Below are 19,484 nucleotides of genomic sequence, written 5' to 3'. Positions count from 1 at the left end.
CCTGGTGCAGCATAGGTCTCTGGGTAAGACACGTGCTGAGAGGACAGGACACAGCAGAGCCCCTGAACTGGTGCCACCTAGAGCTCAAGGCCTTGAGACAGAGCACAAGTCACAGTGGCACCATGATGCCAGTGGTACCACCACATTGTTCAGGCGGCTGGAGACCACGTGTTCACCTGGCAAGTTCAGATCTGCACAGAAAGGAGGGCCGGATCTGGCACGTAGGAGGCACTCTGCAGGGACCCATGGTCTATGGTAACCACCTGTCACAGCAATGACCCCCGCAAACACAACCCCTGCCTGGATTAGTCAAGCAGTGTCTTAGTCTGGTATTCATATCTGTCTTCTACTCCCAATTAGTGGCAGGCTCAGCTCACCCCAACCACTTCTCTTCTGGGGTGCTGAGAAAGTGACTTGGTGATCTTTGTTTCCCCAGAAGGTGCGGGCGAGCCAGTGGGAGTGACGGCGAGCACAGCTGTAGCCGTGACCGTGGACAAGAAGACAGCCATTGCTGCAGGTAGGAGCTGCCTTGGTGCCACTGAGGCCAGGAGGTTGTGAGTCAATGTCGGAGTAAGGCACCTGGTGACAGCAGGAGGACCCTGGTGGTCTGCTCAGGCCACAGTCCTCCAGCTGTAGTTTTCCCAGGTAAAATGTGGGGATGAGGGAGGTGGAATCTTCCTAAGTCGTTGTGTTTATAAAACCGTGAAACCACAGATCAAGAGAATGCATACAGGGAGTGAAAAGAGGCCCAGAGAGGCTGAGATCCGCCCAAGGTCACACAGGATGGACACTGGCCAGACCTTCCCTCTCCTGTTGCCTTGGGCTCTAGTGTCAGCCTCGAGAGGAGCTGGGCTTGTGACTCAGATCCCCAAAGTAAGAGCTCAATATGCATGTGCAGTACATGCCAGCACCGTGAGGACTGCCCCCGGGCCCTTCTCATTTGTTCCTCAGGGTGACCCAGTGAAAGCGATGTGTCTGGCTCCATTTTATAGATGAGGAAACCGAGACAGGAAAGTTATTTGCCCAAAGACCCACAGCTAATAATGAGTGAAGCTAGCAGTTGAGCTTGGGCACTTCTCTCTAGAGCCCAGGTTCTCTGCCCTGTGCCACAGAGTGCCACAACTAAGGTGACGAGAGCACCCGGTGCCCTCATGAGCATCCCAGGCTCTGTAGTTTCTTGGTGCTTATGAAAGTCCTTGGTGGCACTGTCTCCTTGTCTGAGAGTTGTCAGGCTTCTGCAGTGAAGCCATCCTTAACCTGGTTTCAGCTTCCATGTCCCGGGCCCAGCCATGTTACGAGAAGCTGCACGATCCGATGGGCACTCACCCATCAGCGTTGTGTGGCCATGAGCCTGGCTCCTGCAGCCAGGCTGGGGCGGGTGGCAGGGGCAGTGTACCTCTGCCCTGGGCTGGATTCGGGCAGTGGGAATGGAATGAGCAGGCTCTGTCTTTCCGCCTCAGAGAGGGCCCAGGGCTGCCCTGGGTCACGGTCCTGGGCTGCTCTCCACTCTGGAGTAAGAAGTGGGGACAATGCCTCAGTGTGACATTGCCACACACCCTAGGTAGGAGATGCTTGCATCTCCAGGAGTCTGCGGGATGCAGCTGCATACAGCACTTGGAAGGAACTCCTGCCATCCCAGCTGCCACAGCCCCGGCCACACTAATCTCAGACCCATTCCCAGGCCAAACTTTGACCCCAAACTTGTCTCCCTAGAGAATGTCTGTGGTCGCAGCCCAGCCTGTTCCCATCCTGCTCCCGCGTGCTGTGAGCCTTTTCGGCTCCTGTGCGCCTGCGGGTCTAGGAGGGAGAAGGAACACAGGGTCGGGCTGCTGGCTGTGCTTTCCTGCGTTCTCCAATTATTTCATATCATTTTAACTCAGAGCTGAATTAGAGCCGAGAGGGTTGCCATGGAAACTGTGTCCCAGTGCCTCTGGTTCAACTCACTGCTGCGGCAGCCGCTCTTGCGCTCTGGGGTGCATGGATGTGACAGGAAAAGATGAGGCACTGGAGACCCGATGCTTCAATGCATATTTTCCTTTTGGTCCCCATTTGTAATTTCCTCTCCCTGGCTTATGGCTCAGCCCCTGATCCTGTGGCTCGCTGGGGCCTGCCACTCAAGGAGGGTAGCAGCTTGTTTGCTGTCCCTGGAAGCTGGCGACCCTATGTGCAGATGAGCATAGGACATGAGCATGGTGTCTGCGATGGGGTTGCATGTGTGACATCTGAGCACAGAGCCAGGGAAAGTAGGGGAAGGACACTCAGACCAGCTACAGGCGGCTGCGTGGTGTGCGCATCTGTGTGCTGTGTGCAGCTGCTGTGTGTGACGCCGCGGGTTCACACAGAAGGGCAGGTGGACGAGGGGGGATCATTTTAGTCTCTAAGCAGCTGACTTATCAACAACTCATGCAAAATTTCTAAAAATCTAGCTTCTTGATCAGGACTCACTTTCAATTCTGCACATTCTCCAGGCCCTAGGTGAGGAATATGGACATGCGTAGTGACCATGGTGCCATAATGTGCAGCGTTTCTCTGTTGGGTGGGCCCTTGCACAGGGGTCTTTGGGTGCTGGGCCTGCTGTCCGGAGCTGCCTAAGTAGGCCCTCACCTTCAGACCTCTGTGGAGTTCTCTCTGGGAACCGTGACATTTGAATAAGGCATTTCAGAGACTCTGTCCTTTGTTTCTGCAGTGGGGCTGGGGAAAGCTTGTTTTCGGCCTGCTATGGCTACTGGGGCTGGAGGAAGGCTGCGTCCCCACACTCATCACTGCCTGGGCAGGGTGAACAGCCCCATTGTGCATGGAGTCGAGCTGGGCTCTAGGAACAAACACCCTCATGGTTCACTTCTTGCTGGGTGGGGCTGGTTCTTGGCTTGTTGGGTTGGCATCCAAAGGATGGCTCCTGGGAAGGAGAAAATCCATCTTAGTCTCTGAAGACTAATGAACCATATAGTTCAGACCCTGTTGGCCAGAGGCCAGTCCAGCCCTGGAGGTGGGCCACGGGGCACGCAGCGAGCCTGGCTCATCACTCGGGCTTGGAGTGCCTGGTAATCCCAGAGGCCTTCCTCTCCCGCTGTCCCCTCTCCTCAGCACCCACCCTCCCACCCCCTCCATAATTCTGATTCCCCATTGCTGAGCCCATGGAGGGACCATACTCATGAGCCCGGATGTTCTTTGCCTGAAGTTGGTCTTGACAGAGTGCGATGCTAATGGCTTAAACGAGCCCCATCACTGCCAGCAGAGCCTCACAAGGCTCACGAGGCCCAGGCAGAAAAGCCCTCACACTGCCTCCCTCTGAGCACAGCGGGTGCCCTGGGCAAACCGTGCGCTCTCACCACATGGCCCATCTGCCCTTGACTGCCAGGGCCGATTCACATCACGCCAGGCTGGTGAACACCCCCCGCTCACCTTCCCTCCACGAGCCTCGGTGCTGCCCAGCAAAACGCCCCTGGGGCTTGCCAGCCAGAGTGCGGGCTGGCTTAGAAGGCCAGCTCGCCATGACCCGAGCTTGCTCCCCCGCCACAGAGACCCACTCTATCCAGGACTCTGTGTCCTCTCCTCTCCCAGGGCACACAGCGTGGCCCCGGGGGCGAGGCAGCCATCCCCCAAGGGGAGCTCTATGCACCAGGGAGACATCTGTCAGCACTTTGTCAGCTGCCTGGGGAGCTGGGGGGGCAGGAAGCAATTCTCCCAGCACCCACGTCCACTTCCCACCCAGTGAAGCCAGGAAGTACGTAGGAAAATACAGTCTTTATTGGTCTTCTGAAACAACAAACCAGAAATATAATTTTGCCTTTAAAAATCTTCCGTCTTGGGCTAAAGATACCACCACTGACGAGCCCTCCCCTCCCCCATTCCCTTTAGAAAATCTCCAGATCCGGTGTCAGCCCACAAGCCAAAAGAAGGAAGAAGACAGTGCCCCCAGCCTAGGGAAGGCAGCCAGGGCCCAGGGTGTCCCTGTCCACCTGCTGGAGGGTGACCTTCTCAAAGGCACTCCTCCCGGCCTGCCCCACCCACCACGCTCCTTTAGGAGTAGGGTGGGTCGAAGGGGACAAGGTGAGCTGGGCCTGCCCTATCCTGCCCTCACACCCTCTGCAGATCCTTCATCTCTTCCTGTGCCACCACCGTAACCCCCGTCGCAACCCTCGTTAGGCACGAGGAAGGCAGTGTCCAGCAGAGGGAGACCTAGGTACCCACCCAGACTAGGGGAGGGGCAGACCTAGAAAGGGAGATTAGTGACCCTGAAAATCTGCACAGGCTGGAGGCAGCTTTCTCTGTTCCAGACAGGACCCCTGGCCCACTCCCTGGTTTGGACTGTAGTCCAGGGGCAATTAGGAGCTCCGGGGAGGCAGCCTGAGCAGATAAACCCTGGGAAAGGAACCCCGTCGTGAAAGCCTCAGAGCAGAATGTGGCTGCCTCCTCCTGGCCCTGCAGTCTGTTTGGGTGTGCCAGTGGGCAGCGAGCCCCAGTGAGGGCCACTGAGTTCTCTGCCTGCCACCTCCTTTCCCCAGGGGGTGCCACCAACTGCAGAGAACAACTCAGTCCCGAGGTCATAAGCTGGAAGGTGCTGGGGAGGGAGGGGTGAGAGGTACAGAGGAACAGTGCTCAGGCTGCAGGCACAGGGAGGGACTGGCAGGTGTCTCCAGGGGGCCTGGCAGTGGTGATGCACCGGGCAGGACTGAGCAGGCACCCTCTGGCGTGTGGCTGGTTCTCAGGGGGTGCCATCCACGTGCCGCAGCTCCCAGGCCTCCTGGCGGTGTCCCCGGGAAACCCAGCAGGAGAGGTGCGATGGGTTGCCATGGTGACAGCAGTCCTCCTGCAGCTACTTTGGCCCACTTGAGAAGATCTCTAAGGTCCTTGTGTTATTGGTTTGTATTCCTCCTCGTGACTCAAGAAGGCTGCAGTGAGCAGGCAGGAGGTCCCGGGTCCCGGGTCAAGAGGAGGAGTGTGCCTCTGCTGCCCCCACCCTCACGGCGCTGTCTCCACATGGCTGTGTGTGTGTGAGTTGTGTCACGCTGTGTGGCTGTGCTGGTGATGCCATGAGTGTGTGGGAGTGAGTTAGAGGCTCCAGGAGCGGTGTGGTCAGCGTGGTCCACAGCAGATACAGGGGCGTAGCGGCGTCAGCCAATGGAGAACGTTATATCACAGCACTGTGTTTCTAAGTGCCAGGGCCAGGTGACAGGGTTGGTGTGTCTGCTTGTCCAGCAGGTGAGAGCTGGACCCGCTTTCACACTACAGGGGGGTTAAAAACATCTTTCTGGCTTAGGAGAGAGTTACAGAAATCTACCCCTGGCCCCTTATCACTCCCTCCCCACGCCCTAAATGCTGACGAGGTGGGGATGGGCAAGAGGTAGGGAGAGTCTCCAAGCTGTGACTACCCCCAGGGCAGGAAGGAGAACAGAGGAAGTCTCAGTCCAGGAGCCTCCTCTTGCACACACAGTCCTTCCCTGTGGCCAGAAGCTTGGGGAGATCTCCCGGATGTTCCAAAGGTCTGGTGGCCCCAGAGGAGCATCGGCAGGGGCTTCAGTGCCACGGCGGCTTCCAGGAGGACCTGAAGTTCACGGAGAGGGCCCCAGCCTGGCTTGTCTGCTGGGGGCTGGGAGCAGAGTGGAACTGGGGGGGGCGGTGGCCACTGCCAGCCAAGCAGGGACCATGACAGAGGGAAGGACCAGCCCTGATGGAGCAGCCCGGTGTGCTCTCCCTGCCTTCCTACCTGGCCAGATGGGGTGGGCTCTCAGGCCACAGAAGAGATCTGCTTCTGGTCTTCATGCTCGCCCTCAGGGTCCCCCATCAGTGGCTGGCGCTTCTTGAGCTCCCGGTGGTACTTGGCCATGAGCGAGGCATAAATGCAGCCGTAGGCAGCAGCCACCACCATCATGATGCAGACGACGCCGCAGACAACGCCTGCGATGATCACAGTGCCGATGGCCCGCCTCACGCTCATGGGCCGGTACCTCTGCTTCTGGGGGCAGGCTGTGCTGGGCTCCGTCTCAGGCTCAGCCCTGGGCTTCGGCTTAGCAGGCTCTGGGCTGGCCTTGGTGCAGGCTGGCCCAGGAACATCCAGCCCCGCTGAGCTGTTCTGGTCCTCCAGCTGGGAGCAGTAGTTGAACATCTCCATGGGGACCATGCGCATGTCCTTCCCCCGCAGCTCCTTGGGTAGGGTGCAGGCAAGCTGGTCCAGGCGCCCCCCTGCATCCAGGGCAGAAAAAAAGGGGCCGATCAGACATCCAGCACCTGGACTCCCTCTCCCCATCCCCAGCTCCCGAAATGGAAGGCCCAAAAGGTATAGTTTCAAATAGCAAAGCAGTCAATCCTGGCATCACCATCTGTGGAGAGGAAGGGGTGGAGGGAGCCAGCGTGGACTGAGCCCAGTGCCACAGTGGGGCAACTAAACGTATCACGCCATTTCATCCTTGCAGAAGCCACATAGAATGGCCATTATCGTTCCCGTTTTATAGAGAAGCCCCACCATTTCGATCAAGCCCGCCCTCTGCAGGGTCAAGCTGACCCACAGGCCAGGGCAGTGCTGAGGTGCGAAGGTGCTCAGGAAGGATCTGTCGGCACAGACAGAGCCCAGCGTCCCTGCCAGACCACAGCCCTGCCCCCAGCCCGCCTGCTCCCTGCCCGCCCGGTGCTCCCGGACACTGCTCTCAGCACAGCACCTTATCCTCCAGTGTTCTTCCCCCCCTCGAAAAGGACAAAAGCCAAAAGCCACCGCTTCAGCCACTGTTCCTCCGTGCAGGACCTTCTGGTTGCATAACACCCTCTTGGAGTAGGGAGGAAAAAAGTTGGGCAGGGATGCTTCCCTTCTCCTCTCCAGGAGCAGCCCAATGGCCCCACCTGTGCCCAGACACAGTGGCCTTTAACAGGGAGTCCCAGAGACACACAAGGCTGAGGAGAGGCAGCTAGTGCTGAGAGGAGGTGTGGGCGGCGGTGGGCGCACAGGCTGGCCGTGACATCTTTATGACGAGGCCCAGGCACAGCCACAGGGAGGCGCAGATGCAGAAATCGATGGGGCAAGAAGCGGGGTTGCTGACATCAGTAACCTGCCTAGATGTCCCCTATGAAGCGACGTTGGATTTTGGCCCTCTTTCAGCTTCTAGGGAAACCTAGATTCAGACACTAGACACCCTACTGAAGGAAATTGGGCTCCAGCCACTCCGTCACCACCAGTTCCCTTTCCCAGCCCCACTGCCACAGATCTCCTCATGCAATAGACCTCAATCTCTCCCTGGGAGCTGATGAAAACATCCTGGGATTGTTTTTCTGATGCAGTGCAAGGTTGAAAGCAGCTCCACTACGAACCATCTGGAAAATGCCCATCCCATTGCGTGGCTTCAATGCTGGGAATTAGGTTCCTGATGTCTGTGTGAAGGGTCAGGATGTTTCCTTTGCATACCGCGTTGGTGTGAGTGTGGAGACACTGGCCTCAGTTCCCCTGAGCCGCGACAGCTGGGTGGCCCCGGCAGGCCTCACATCGGGCGTGGGCTGCCTCTGTGCAGGCGGAGAGCTGGAGGCCAGGGGGCAGTGACCTCACTTTCCTGCTCGGCAGAGCATGCCTGAGTCCTGGCTGCGTCATCTTGTGAACATTACTTAACTTATTTAATTTCTTATGAGTCTTAGTTTTCTTAATTATAAAATAAGATTGTCTATCTCAATTAGCTGCTGTAGGGATTAAAACAGATAACGTACATGAAAAGAAATTTGTAAACTGAAAACTATACAAGTATAAATCATTATTCCCCACTTGCAAAAGTGGGAGAAATTATCACAGTGATTAACATCTCATGGCATTTTATAGTTTGTAAAATGTTTTTAACTAATACTTGAGACTATCATGATAGTAATTTAGATTGTTGCTAGATATGAAGTGAAAGTAGTCAGACTGCCAAAAAGCATGAGCATTACTTTCAGAGTTTTAATATTGATTTATTTATTCAGCAGACATTCATTGAGCATCTACTTTGTGCTGGATCAAATTCTGTCTTATCAAGTCCACTTAATATTATGACTGCTACTAGCAAATGAACAAATAAATGAGAGTTTTATCGAGGACTTCCTTTATGCCAGCACCTTTCAAGACACCTTATAGGCGTTGCCTTATGTAATCCTCACAGTGACCTATGGGACAGATACTGGTTTTTTCCCCACTTTACAGAGGGGGCATTGCCACAGAGAGAGAGGTGACCAGCCTTCTCAGGATCACACAGCCAGCAGGTGGCAGAGCCAAAATTCAAACCTGGATGTGTCACTTTTAACCTTTTCCATTTCATTTGATCATTTCATAGGTCATTACAGAAATTTCCCAGGTTAAAGAAAGGGAGAAGGGAAAGAAAATAAAACTTTAACCATTTGGCTTCTTTTAAAAAGTTTTGATAACAGAACTTCTTGGGAGAGGAAGTTGGTATAGTCATCAAAAGGAAAATTTGGTTTTATCTGTAAATTTCAATCATGTTCACCTTCTGTAAGGGTGGATATTTAAGATATGGCTGTATTATTCGGAAGAAAGGTGGCTTTTCTTCCTCCTTCTAGTGTAGCAGGGAAGCATCCTGGAGAGAGGCAGAGCCCAGAAGACACACACTGTGTCTTTAAGTCCCTCTTTGAGCGTGCAAGTGAGATCAAGTTGTGGAGAGAGAAAGAGACAGAGAACAGCAAGGGCGGCTGGAAGCGAGGAGGGACGTTGCAGAAAGGGGGTGGCATGGAGGAGGGGTGGCACCGGCCTTTCTCTTGCTGGCAGGAGGGGTGATGATGTATTGTTTTGGGCTGGAACTGGTGACCCCTGTGGCCTGGCTGGCAGAGAGGTGGGGTCCTCTTTCTTTGCCCTCACCCGCTCTCTGCGTCAGCGCCCAGTGTGACCCTCAATCAACCCCTCATGCCCGGCGGGTTGACTATGCTCACCTCGGTAGGAGAACCACTCCATCCAGTGCTTGAACTCACGCAAGTTACAGTCACACTCCCAGGGGTTGTCCCCAACCTGCAGCAGCTGCAGGCTCGCCAGGGGTTCAAATGTCAGCCGGTCCAGGTTCTGCAGGCGGTTGGAGCGAAGCGAGAGGGAGCGCAGAGCTGGGAGTCCGTCGAAAAGGCCCGGGGGCAGCTGGGCCAGGCCGTTGATGGACAGGTCCAGGTGGCGCAGCAGTGGCAAGTGCTGCAGCAGGTCCCTGTCCAGGGTCCTGATGCTGTTGTTGCGAAGCTGCAGCTCCGTCAGATTCGTCAGGTCCCCGAAAATGGAGCGGGGCAGCTGGTCAAGGAAGTTGTTGGATAGGTCCAGCCGCTGCAGGCTGGACAGGTTGGTGAAGGCCCAGCTTGGCAGGGCACTCAGCTTATTGTTCAAGAGCAAGAGGGTGCGGGTGGCAGCAGGCACGTCCGGGGGCACCACGGTGAGGCCTAGGCCACTGCAGTCCACCTCCAGTTTGCGGCTGTCGCACTTACAGGAGAAAGGGCAGGTGGGGAGGGCCTCCACAGCATGTAGGGCGATCCAGCAGGTGAGCCCTGGCAGAGAGGTGGAAAGAAAGAAGCAGGCTGGATGTTACCACCCCCTGCTTCTGTACCCTCCTTTCCAGTGCATATCATGATGTCCAAGAGGCTCTCCCTCCTTTGACACAAGCCACAATCAATGCACAAACATTTCTGAACCACACAGAAGATAGTTCACAACTCCAAAGCCCTTTCCATATTAATGGACATCACATGGAGTCGGCAGGGCTCTGTGCCTCGCCACACACCTGACAAAGAAGTCACTGTAGTGGAGTGTGATCTGTAGACTCAGGCCTGAGCCCTGAGCACAAGCAGTCTGGTCCACAGTGACACCCCAGTTCATGGGGCCCCCACACCTGATCTCCTTGGCAGCTTGGGTCCCACTGACACCATAGATGTTGACAAAATAAAGGATATAAGGATGTCAGAGAAACCTGCTCCCATGTTTCTCTCCCAGTGTCACTGCCAGGAGAAAGTCTTTCTTTTCAGAAGAAAATGACCCCCTCGAACCCCACCCCACCTGGAGCTGCACTGAGACAGGCTGTGCATGGAGAGGGGAGAGCGCAAAGGGCATCCTAACCCTGTCCCCTGCAACTTCCCAGGTGCTGCGCTGTTCCCACACACACCACCTCCAAGATGAGGTCAATCACTTAGGTGAGCACCGGGAGTCCAGGCCCCCGGGGTCCCACTCCAGACAGCATGTGGACAACAAGGGTGAGATGCACGGTTCCACTTAGACACTGGCAAGTCCTGGGGACCGGGACAATTCCACACTTATTCTCATCCTAAAGTCACCTGTGCTCTCAGCCTGGGCTTCTGTGCCTCTCTGCATGATGGATCAGTTAACTCAATTCCTTTTCTGGTCCTGTCTCTTGTCCAAGACCCCTCTAAGTAACAAGCAGAGCCGTCTGTGGGGGACAGTCACACCAGAGCAGCCCATTCCACTGTGGAGCAGCCCTTTCTCATGGTGGCCTCAAAGCCCTCCCTCCTGAGTATTAGAGGAGCCTGCAGCTCAAAATTGGTCAGCTGCCCAGGTCATCCCAGCCAAGGTCAGGTCCACCACGCTCAGAGGAGAGGCCTCTGCTGAAGAATTGGTGGGGAAGTTCAGACCCGGTTCAGAGCCCAGCTGGCCCCACCCAAGCAGCAGCAGCCACCTGGCCTGGGTGCCTGGATGGGACAGCCTTGAGTCTCCGTCTGGCAGGTGTCTGGTTGTCTGGTGCCCAAAGGCCAGGCCTTGAAGGGACAGGATGAGACTCTCCCTCCCTTGCCTGGGGGATCAGTGACAGCTGAGAGACACACTGCTGGGCTGACACCTGAGCCTCTTTGTTCTTGAAAGGTGATGGGCACAGACAGGTCATGGAAGCCAACTAGAGAACCTCCACAGCCATCTGGGGCCGCCTGCAGCTACCTCCCACCCTCTTGCCCCTCTGAGCCCATCTGCTGCCAGATCGGCCTGCCCTGTGCTAACCACCCCCCGCCATGCCACTTGAAAATCAACATTCTTCAGATTTTACTTCCTCCAGAAAAAAATCCAACCCATCCAGCTTCCCTCTTGAAAGGTCAGCATACTAGAAGCCACTGTCACCCTCCCAGAGCAGGAACCGGGAGCAGAGTAAGAGCAGAGCAACCCCAGCCTCCCTCCCTGGAAGTTCAGGGCACCAAAGCTCTAGTGACAAGAAAACATGACCCTGAGTTGCGATGTGCTGAGTGATTCCAGAATGAGGTTGAAAGGGGATCCGAGCTGCCCAGGGAGCAGCCTCTCTCCCTTGGTGAATAATTCAGTCTGCTCATGCTGGGGGCAGCTGGATCACAGGCTGACCCTGGCAGGGAGAAGGCAGGCAGAAGAACGTCCCTCGGGAGCATTTCTTACCTCTGCCCGTGCAGCCCTGGGCAAGCCAGCCCTTGTTGACCTTGTCCCTCTGCCTCATGTAAAGATCATTCTCAGGGCCTCTTCCATGCTGACGACTTGCAGGGGTGGCCTTCATTCACATTTCCTCCTCTTTAGGAGAAGTGTGGGGCCTAGTCCCTGAGCACTGCATCCCAAGAGCCCACTAGTTCCTCTGTGTAGAGCTGGGAAGACTGAAGTCTCCAGGTCACCCTGCTGGTGGCTAAGGCAGGACAGGGGCTGCCCCTGTCAGAGCAGGGGCTGCTGGGCAGGGAGGGCCAACCTCCTGCCTCCGCTTAGCTGGTCTGCAAAGCACGTGCTGGACAAGCTGGGGCACCATTGGTGCTATTTAAAGCTCAGGAAGCCTGGCCATGCTCCAGCAGACCTCTTCCCTTATTTTTACTATCCGGGAATCCAAAGCATGGAGAAGGACACAGCCGACTTACCTGGGGAGACAGAACTAACTCTCCTGGCCTCTGGCTCCTGGTCCACCCACAGAGCTCTCAGCGGCAACTCTGGGGGCCACCAGTGCCATCGCCATGGGCACAAGGCCTTGGGCATTCTGGGAAGGTCTTCTTAGACCTTCCTGCAGCCTGAGATGCATCCCTCCATGCCATGTCACCTCCACTGTCCAGACCCTGCCTGTCCCGCCCGTGCCCTCATCCTGCGGCCCGGGTGTACTCACAGGAGACCTGCCTCCACTGCAGAGTGAGCCTGGGCCTCTGCTCAGGGCTGTGGCCCAGCGCCAGCATGGTGACCCCCATGGCTCTCCGGGCCCTGCAGCTCTGGGGAGAGAAGAGCCCCTCGGTGCCTGCCGCCTGTCAGTCCTGAGACAGAGAGAGGGAGAGTGAGAGAGAGAGAAAGAGGGGGGGAGTGAGCTGAGCGGAGACAGGAGGTGGGGGAGCGGGCCCAGGTGTCCCTTTACACTCCGCATTCCCACTCCTGCTCCTCCGGTTATGACTCCCTGGGGTGATGTGGGGAGGGGCTCCGGCTTCCCCAGGAGCCCTCAGGCGGGGGCCAGGCTAAGCTCAGGTGGAGATGGAGGAACCCCCCCATACGCCCACCCAGCCCCTGCCCTCTTCTCCTGGCCTCTGGTATATGGATCTCTAAAATGGTTTCAGGGTGATTGATATGGTCTCCTCTGTCTGGGCTTTCCCCATGTCACAGGTGAGAAAATGGAGGGGTGTCTCTCCTAGGGTTGCAGGGTGCAGTCACAGGGCACAGCTGTCACCTGGCTGCCCTCACACCAGGCCCCGTGGCTTACCATGGCCCAGGGAGGAGGCAGAGGCCAGGCACTTGGCAGCGGTGGCTGACAGGTCGAGCGAGCGCTGCTGGCTGGCCCCTGTGTCCTGCTCCACCGGCGCCTTCGTGGTGATTCGCGATGCTCTGTCTTCCGCCAGCCGGTCTATAATAAGACTCATCAGTTCAGGGGTTCATGCTGCAGCAGCTGCTCACGCGGGAGAGACAAGGACACGGAGGAGAGGGCAAGATCGCAGAGCAGACGGAGGACTGGGAGCAGGGCCGGGAGCAGAGAGCAGGCTCCTCTTCCAGAGGGGCGGAGGGACCCCTGCTAGGTACTGCCCCAACCCAGTGTCTTGTGAGTGGAGCACAGCCCTCCTCTGCGCCCCCACTGCCTTCCAGATGTGGCCGAGAGCTGTTAGATGGGGGTCAGAACCTCTGCTCTGCCAGCAGCCATGGGAGGGGTGGAAAAGAGGGATATGGGGAGGGGTGTCCCCCCTGCAGCTGGCAGGCGATGGGTGGGCAGGGGAGGGGAGGCTATGCCAACACCCCAGCTCCCTCCCGGCACCCACAGGGCACAGTTCTCTTGGCCCACTGCTCCTGGCCCCCAGAGTCTGACCTTCCTTGATTGCCAAATTGGTCCCTGGGTAATTCCAGGTTGTACCACCCACAGGCCTGTTTAATTCTGGGAGCTCAGGAGCCAATGGCAGGGTGGAGCAGACAGCTGAGGAGGTGGATGGGGCTGCAGAAGTTTGAGTTTGAGTTCAGGTTCCCCAGGCATCGGGGTCCTGCCACCCCGGGCCCCTCCCCCACCTGGCGCTCCTTGGGGCGTGGCCTCCCTTCCCATGTGGCGAGGGCCTGGCGGGGTGGGTGTGGACCGGAGCAGTGGAGGAGCCCTCAGGGTGCTCCCATGTCATTCCCACCTGCTGCCTCGGGCCAGGCCCCAGCAGGCTGTGCTTTGTGGGTGGGAGGGCGCTAGGTTTGAATCCCTTTAAGCAAACTGCTTAAACCCTCTGGGCCTCAGTTTCCCTGTGTGTAAAAGTGATGATGATAGTACTTAATGGGGAATTTCTGTGAGGATCAACCTAATTAAAGGAAGAGAATTAACATATACTAAGTGCACTTTACCTTAGGAATTTAGGTGACTTGGGCAGGGGCCAGCAGGTCTGTGTCACATCCAACCTCACACGTGGGATTATTTCTTATTTTTGACCATGCGGCACCTGTCCAGGCCTGTGGACTGCACATGGTGCTCTTGTCATGGGCATGCTCACCGCGTGCCCCTCCCCAAGCTGGTGCTCACTGACCTGCCCTCGGAGACAGTAGCGTCCCCTCTCCCTGTGTGCCTCCAGCCCTGGCCTCCAGAACAGTCTCTCTCAGTCAGGGCCTGCATCTCAAGAGCTCACAGCTCCCATGACGTATTAGGCAGGTCAGCAGCCACCCAAGCACAGAGATGATGACTGCTTTGCCCAAGGTCACACAGAAAGTCAGGGACTGAATTGCGGCTCTGAGCCGGGCTTCTCATCTACTCCCTGGCGAGAGTTGCCAGTAGTGACCCTTGCAGGGAGATGTGTGGTGCGCACAGAGCAGGGTACGCACACAAGGCCTCCCTTGCAAGTGCTGCAAACACACACCCATGTGTGCACACGCGCACACACGCACACACCATGCCTTGCTGGCAGCACCCAGCGCTTCTCAGATGCCAGCCCACAGGCAGCAGAGTGGGACGCCTCGCAGTCCGCCAGCAGACAGATGTGCAGGGGCAGCTCCAGCCTAGAAGAGAGGTCTAGAGCGAGCCCTAAGGTCGTCTCTAAACCAGGGAATGTTCTATGCCGGGGCCTGTGTGGGGGCTGGAGACCCAAGCTAGGCTTCTGCTTGTATTCGTCCTGTCTTCCTGCAGGGAGACAGGCGTCAGAGAAACCCTCGACCATGCGCAGTCCTGTTTCCACCTGGGGCGCCTGCCTTCTCCTGAGGAGGCTGCCCTTCTCCACCCACCCCCTGCCCCTTCCCTCAACATCACCTCTCTAATGAGCCCAGGGTTGACCAGCAAACAGCCAGTCAGTGGAGAAGGTGGCCTTGAGTGCCATCCTGACGCACTGTCCCCAGCCTTGAATGGGATGTCACCTGCACAAAGTCGCACAGGCCTTGTATCATGAGGTGGCAGGACACTGTTGACCCTGATAAAATGTGATAAGAGGGAGGTTCCCAGGTCCATGAGGATGTGCCTGCGCTCTCTGGGTGTGGCCCTGCCCCCATCAGCCCCATGGGCTCCCTGCTGGATGGCATAGCCTTCCTGAGACTGGAAGAGCAGCATGCCCAGCAGGGCAAAGCAGAAACGTGTGGCCCACAGAGGTGGCCCTCAGGGAGACGTGGACCTGGAGCCAGCACCTCCTAACCCCTTAGCCCTCTGCCGGCCCACATCCCTCCAACAAAGGATCCCTTCCTGCCCCCATGAGACTCGAGCCTCTGTGGGAAAGGGGGTGACCTACATTGGGAAGCTGGCAGAGAGCTGCTGCAGCAGGCACAGGCCAGCCACAGAAATAAATTAACATGATCTGGGAGGGAAGCCCCTGCCCAGCGTAGAGAGTGGGGGACAGAAGAGAGTTGGGGAGGGGGTCCCGCCTGACAATCTCCTGTCTCCAAGTGCCACAGCCTTGTCACTCTGGATGCTGGTCCTGCTCCTAATCCTCACTGGGGTGTTGTGCCAGTTCCAGAGGCAGAGACCAGAGGGAAGGGGCTGGTCTGGACTGAAGAATGGGGCTGAGGAGCTAAAGCAGTCAAGTGGGAGCCCCCAGGAACCAGAAGCAGGAGCTGTGACTCTAGCCCCTTGCTACCAAAATGTGGCCGTGGGCCAGCCGCATCCATCTAGCCTTTTAGAAATACGGAATCTCAGGTTCTGCCAGGACTGACTGCTTTTTAACAAGACCCCCGGGCATGTGTGTGCGTACGCGGCTTTGAGAAGCACAGTAGGAGGTTAGGTGCGTCTCAGACCATGCTGGTCTGTCTGTGGGGTCAGCCACCAGCAGGAGAGGCACGGGCCCGGGGGCCTGGAGGTCACTGAGCAGGGGCAAGGATCCTGATGCAACACCTCCGTCAAGAAGCCTCTGGATGAGAAGGACAGTCGCCACAGTCACAACATCTCACAGTGATCTTAATCCTCCTAACTCTCCAAAGTTAGTATTATGAACACCATTTCGCAGATGGGGGAAACTGAGGCACAGGAAATTAAGCAACTCGCCTACAGTTAGGCAAATGGAAGAAGGCAGCTCTGAGCCGCACTGTCTGGTGACAGAGCTGCTATCAGCTTGCACGTGGCGGTCCCTGGCTTAGGAAGGCAGGGCAGGCAGGGGGATGCACCTTTCATTTGTGTGTCACTCTACAGTTTACACGGCGTCCCTCACCCACCGTCTCACTGGAGCTGAGAAGACAGCCGTTCTTACCCCTACTCTGCTGAGCAGGAGACCAGCTCTGTGGCTCACCAGACGCGACGTGAGCCAGGTCTCCCCCTCCCAGTCCCGGCCCCAGGAGTGGTGGGATGCGGCGGTGGCGTATCTGGGAGGCCATCATCTTGCTGGGGGTGCCGAGGTGAGGGAGGTGGGCTGGGAGCTCCGGGAAGCGGGGCTGGAGGAGGCAGCGGCAGGAGCAGAGGGTTCCACTTGCTCCCACCTAGGAGCTGCTGTGGCAGCCTCGTGTCACCACAGGGTCAAGGTTAGGGTGGCAGGAGCCCTGACCTCTCTGTGCTCCTGCGCCTTCTGTTTCTCCCGCAGATGGAGGCTGATCCTCCTGGGGCCTTGGCACAGGCTTTAGCTAGAAACCTCCACACACTCCCCGAGGCCTGGTGTCCACACCCTTCCTCTGTGGCCTCTGTCATTTCCATCCCTCTCAGCCAAGTGTCCAAGCCGTTTGGCCAGTTCACGCCCATCATGCAAGAGCCCGCCTCGCCATGCACTGCCTCCCCTGTGGCTCCCCTGAGTCAAGGGTCCCTGACTTGGGGAAGACTCACAGAACTCAGTCCCCTCCACCACCCCCTTCATTCTGCAGAGACGCAAAGGTCCCAGGGGTAGTGAAGGGCAGAGCCAGGACTGGGCACCTTCCCCGGGGGTGCTGAGAGGGAGTCTGGACAGCCCAGGTGGGAGCGGGCCAGGGACTCTGTGTGCTCTAGGCGGGGCTCTCCACCTGCTGCTGCTGTCTGGCCACCAGGCCCTTTTAGGAAGCACTCTAGATCTCCTCCCTGCCCGTCACCCCATGACACACTCTGCCCAGGAAGAAAGGAAGCGGGTTTTCAGACATCTCCATATTTGTACTTGGAACAGACATACACCCTCCTGGTTCGTTCTCACCCCCAGCTGCCTGCACCCTTGTTTTCTCAACAAATATTCCCAATCCCAAATAGACCCTCTGGGAAGAGGAATAGAAAAGGCTCGCAGGAGCTGCTCGCTGGTGGTAATGAGCTAAGGTGTCTAAGGTGTCTGCAAGGCCAGGCTGGGCTCAGGGTGTGGGCCCCAGGCACGGGGCAAGGGAGACCTGATCCGGCACGGGAGGAGGGAGACCCAGACAGGGGACAGACCACCTCTGTTCAGACTCCTTCCTCCTCTCCCCCTCCCCAGAGCTCCCAGACATTCCCAGCCACCGCACCCACACCCCTTCCTGCCCCCTTCCCATGCTGCCCTCTCAGACCAAAGCAGCCCTCAGCTCTGGTACCTGGGAACTGGGAATGGGGTTTGCTTATCCTGGGCCCCAGACACCGCTTCCGGCCAAACCCCACAGAAACCAGATCAGCTGCTTGAGAAGCCCCCTCCTCCCCCGCCCCGGCCCAGCTGGCTTCCTGGCCTCCCTCTTTCCACCAGGGGGAGGTGGGGCTGGGAAGAGCCGGGCTCTTCTTGGCAGTGTGGGAGCTGCTGTTGGGGTTCCCCACCAGCTGGACTCCCCCACCCCTCCCCCACTGGTGTCATTATCTAAGTGGCAGGGGTATTGATCCAAGTCACACGGAGGCAGAGGCCAACAAGCCCTGACAGCCAGGGACCAACACCACCACCCCAGCCCAGAAATGCAGACAGCTTGGGGAGGAGACAGCAGCCAGATGGAGCCCAGCCCCAGCCCTGTGGGAGGTGCGGGGACGTGAACTTCAGACTCCTGGGCAGACGGCCCTCCCTCCAGCATTGTCAAAGTGGACCTCGAGGTACTGAGTTTCCTGCTCCAACCATGGTGTCAGGAAGCCAGGTGGGCATAGCCTGGCTGTGTACCCGCCCTCCCCCAAGCTGAGGGCACAGCCCCACTAGGGCATCTGGCCCATCTGTAGACAGAGGGCCCAGTGCACAGCTGTGGGACCCCCCAGCGGTTCTCACAGCCTGGCTCCCCTGTCTGCTCTCAGGAGGGTGAGGAAGCTGCAAGACTCCTGTCCCTCTTCCACGTCCAGCCATGCCCCCACCAGGGAGGTCTTGCTCCCGGCCATGTGGACCCATGTCCGGCTGGAGAAGGGCCCCCTGTACCTTTGTCCAAGGATGGCCACCTGGAGGTCAGCATCTCCAGCCCTAGGGCAACCCAGTCTATTCCTATGCCTTGAACAGTGCAGTCCTCCACCCCGCCACCCCACCCCAAACCTTTCTCTGGACCAGCCCTGTCACCAGCACCTGCTGCCGTCCCACCCCCTGCTCACAGCACCCAAGTTCCTCAGGCTGTCTGTGCAGAGCCGGCCATGCAGACAGCGCAGGTTCCTGGCTGCCTCCCCCATGCTGCAGGGACTGGTTTCTATGCCACCGGGGCTGTCATCTGGCACCAGCACTGCCCTCCTCCCCTCTCCCCTCCTTGTCTGCCCCCTCCCTGGCAGAATCCGCAGCTCATGTCCCCAACACTGTGGGGTCAGAGTTCCCAGTGTTCTGTACCTTTGAGATGCACAGGCGGCTGGTCCCGAGTAGCTCCCCCAGCCCCAGCAATTGCCCCCAGGCCAGAGGCAACCATGGCTATTTGTGCAGGGCAAAGAGACCCAGCAAAGATGTCCCCAGTTCCATGCCCCAGCCTCCCTGCGCCCAGCAGCCCTCCCTTCCTTCCCACCAGCACTCAGCACTCACCTCTTGAGCTCCTTGAATCAGGTAGCTCTCGACCTCCGGGGGAGACACTGCCACCAAGCCATGCAGCAGCACTGATGCCACTGGAGTCCCCTCGCTCACAGGGAGCAGGACCTGGCACGCAGCACACAGTGCCGGCTGCCGAGGGCCAGGGCTGCCGGGGCTGCCGGGTCAATAACAAACTGAGAGGGAGAGGCAGGAAGGCGCGGGAGACAGGAGAGGGGAAGCGCGGGCAGAGGGAGGAGGAGCGGGAGCCGGAGCAGTGGATGACAGCTGGGGTACATCTGCGGTGACAGCGGCGCAGCACACACAGGAGCACGCACACGCCAGAGGCACTCGGGCCGCGAGGGCAACGCTCGTGTTTCAGCGGAAAGAAGCGCCCGTGGATGGATGGCTTCCCGCTCCAGGGAGGGGACACGGGTTTGCCGCGCGCCTCCATCCCTCCTGCTCCTCCGGCGCCCCCACTGGCGGCCCCGCGCCGCCCCCTCCCGCCCCTCCCCTCTCTCCTCCTCCATCTGGGCAAAGGGAGGCAGGCCCCGGCCCCAGGCCAGCTGCTGACTCCTGGCCCCATCGAGGCCACCCTGGGAAGCTGGGTCTGTCTCCTGTTTCAGAGACACACGGGGCAGTGTCTCCCTCCCCGCCTGTGGGAGCAGGAAAAGCCAAGCCCTCCTCTCAGTCAGAGAACGATTCATTGCAGGAGAGGACTCCGGGGTGCATGGGGACGCTGACTTGCCAGGTCCTCCAGAAAGGGCCTGAGACACACAAAGCCAGTGGTTACATGGCCATGTAGAAGTCACTGAGCCTCAGGGTCTGACCACCCCAGGCCA

The 19,484-nt window shown here is 58.2% G+C and overlaps 2 protein-coding genes across 2 annotated transcripts in view; one reads left to right on the top strand and one right to left on the bottom strand.

Annotated features, from left to right (window-relative positions):
- Positions 1–19,484, top strand: part of CACNA2D4 (calcium voltage-gated channel auxiliary subunit alpha2delta 4) — a 120,460-nt gene that overhangs the window by 78,688 nt on the left and 22,288 nt on the right. The window contains exon 26 of the mRNA XM_063076408.1: positions 437–517. Coding sequence (XP_062932478.1) covers positions 437–517 — 81 coding nt within the window. The remainder of the gene's footprint in view (positions 1–436; positions 518–19,484) is intronic.
- Positions 5,729–12,105, bottom strand: LRTM2 (leucine rich repeats and transmembrane domains 2). Its single transcript, XM_063080075.1, has 3 exons — positions 12,039–12,105; positions 8,893–9,483; positions 5,729–6,183 (listed from the first exon to the last, which is right to left on the bottom strand). The coding sequence occupies exons 1-3, from the start codon at positions 12,103–12,105 to the stop codon at positions 5,729–5,731; spliced, it is 1,113 nt and encodes a 370-aa protein (XP_062936145.1).

The sequence above is a fragment of the Cynocephalus volans genome, chromosome 1 (genome assembly GCF_027409185.1).
Source record: "Cynocephalus volans isolate mCynVol1 chromosome 1, mCynVol1.pri, whole genome shotgun sequence".
Taxonomy (NCBI): Eukaryota; Metazoa; Chordata; class Mammalia; order Dermoptera; family Cynocephalidae; genus Cynocephalus; species Cynocephalus volans.
The sequence above is the reverse complement of the archived record's forward strand: the minus strand, read 5'-3'. Positions and strand labels throughout refer to the sequence as shown.